Source organism: Limulus polyphemus, unplaced genomic scaffold (genome assembly GCF_000517525.1).
Source record: "Limulus polyphemus unplaced genomic scaffold, Limulus_polyphemus-2.1.2 Scaffold557, whole genome shotgun sequence".
Classification (NCBI taxonomy): Eukaryota; Metazoa; Arthropoda; class Merostomata; order Xiphosura; family Limulidae; genus Limulus; species Limulus polyphemus.
In genome coordinates, this window is record NW_013666167.1 from 389,095 (window position 1) to 390,954 (window position 1,860).

The 1,860-nt window shown below is 33.2% G+C and overlaps 1 protein-coding gene across 2 annotated transcripts in view; it reads left to right on the forward strand.

The window, feature by feature from the left end:
* The window catches only part of LOC111085694, a 37,231-nt gene extending 36,296 nt beyond the window's left edge, over nucleotides 1-935 (forward strand). Inside the window, exon 10 of one of the 2 annotated variants that reach the window (XM_022385507.1) lies at nucleotides 51-935. In XM_022385507.1, the coding sequence (XP_022241215.1) occupies nucleotides 51-321 (271 nt within the window). In that variant the 3' untranslated portion in view covers nucleotides 322-935. The remainder of the gene's footprint in view (nucleotides 1-50) is intronic. The other variant, XM_022385508.1, reaches the window with a different exon arrangement.
* Nucleotides 936-1,860: the final 925 nt, after the last annotated feature.

The window sequence follows — 1,860 nt, forward strand, 5'->3', positions numbered from 1 at the left end:
CAATTTTAAAACAACTACTCTAAGGAGACCTGGTGTTCCTCTTCTTATAGGATATGTAATTGTCTCCGACTTTCTGATGTACTGAATCATATTTCTATGACAAAGGAGGAGTTTCAGTTAACACACAACTGTATCGAGATACTTTCTATTCCCAAACATGAATTTGATACCAGCGCCACCTGCATTCAACTTTTGACAGACACGAGATTGGACAGTTTGTTAGCAGATGCAGCCAAAGAAAGAAGCACAGCTGTTGACGTGGTGCCACTGGACAGTAACATTAGAGACATTTTGGGTGTGGAAACTGTAAAACTAAGATAGTTTTACGATTCCATGTATTTGCTCGTGATAATTGATTATGAGTGGATGACATCATGTTAAAGAATGTACGTTTAAATTCTATAAACTACTGATATAATAGTTTTTATTAGATGCATATCTCTTAGTACGCAATTTATTATATGAACAGAAGTGTTGTTAATGTGATTTAACGACACGTTATATGTGCTCAGTGCAAAAATCAAAGAAAATATATGAACAAGATAGGTTGGATACTGTGCCAAGAATCACAATCCAGCAGTTCACTAGAGGGCTTTTTATCGCAGTTTACAAAAAGAAAAAAAGAGGAACAAAAAAGGATTTGGCATTCTCCATTGTAGAACCTATATGCCTCTGTTAGCACCTCGTGTAAATGTTCCTGATCAGTGAGATATTAATAAGTATTGTTAGCTGGTGTACAGTTTGACATGTATATGTGTTACAATAATGTGTTGTAAATATGTAAATAACGTGATGAACGTGTGGTGACATAATAGTGCCTATTTCATCTTACAGTCTTATCTGGTCATCATTCTAAACTCTAAAAAAGTTAAATGAAAAGGATTTTACGAGAAATTGTCTTGTGTATTTTATTTATGGTTTCCAACCAAATAACAGTTCACGCATGTTTCATAGTCCAGTGTTTAGTAGAAAACACACACACACACATTATTATGTTTTTTTTTAATTTGATATTACTTTTACTGTGTTTTAAACTAGCAAACACAAGAAGCACACACACACACACAATAATAAACAAAGATTTACATGTATATACATAGCTGTTTTGAATAAACGATAGTAAATTCTATTTTAACCCTTGTGTCTAAGCATCATACTTTTTCATTGGTTCGTTTTCTGAACAAATTACAAAATAAAACAAAAAACATATGAGTTGCATAACTTGTAAACAGCAAATACGGGAAGTATTAAATCTGATCTTTGCTATATCAATTATTGTAGTAATGGACACCTATCTCCATGCTTTAAGATTGTTCATTATTGGCATTGAAGCAAAGAAAACATATTTACTACAAACAAAACTTCTGGCCTAACTTTAGACGAGAAACTGTTATATTTTGGTGAGAAGCAATGAAACTTGTCCTTCTCCAAGGCTAGAATACACGTTTATTTTCTATTTAGTATGTTCATTTCGTGTTTTCAATGTGAACTTTATCTGATTCAAGTTTGCTAGGAATAGTTTCATTGTATTTAAATTCGACCTTTAAACTCAACGATGTCCAGAACTATTTGTATTGTATAAAGGTTGCTATTAGTATTTTAAATATGAATGGAAGTTTTTGTGCACATGGGCTAGTAAGTCATGTTAGCGACCCTTAAGCCTCAGATAGCGTCTTTTATTTTTAACTGTTGCTCTGAAGGAAGGCTGTCTGTCAGCAGCACTTGCTCTACAAGAGCTTTTTCCGGCTCTTAAACCAAATAAACTGTCATTTCTTCCTTATGTGCCAACAGCTATCAACTAATTTTCATAGTAGAACAAAATGGACCTACCTACAAACTTTCCAAACAGAACTTTATGAA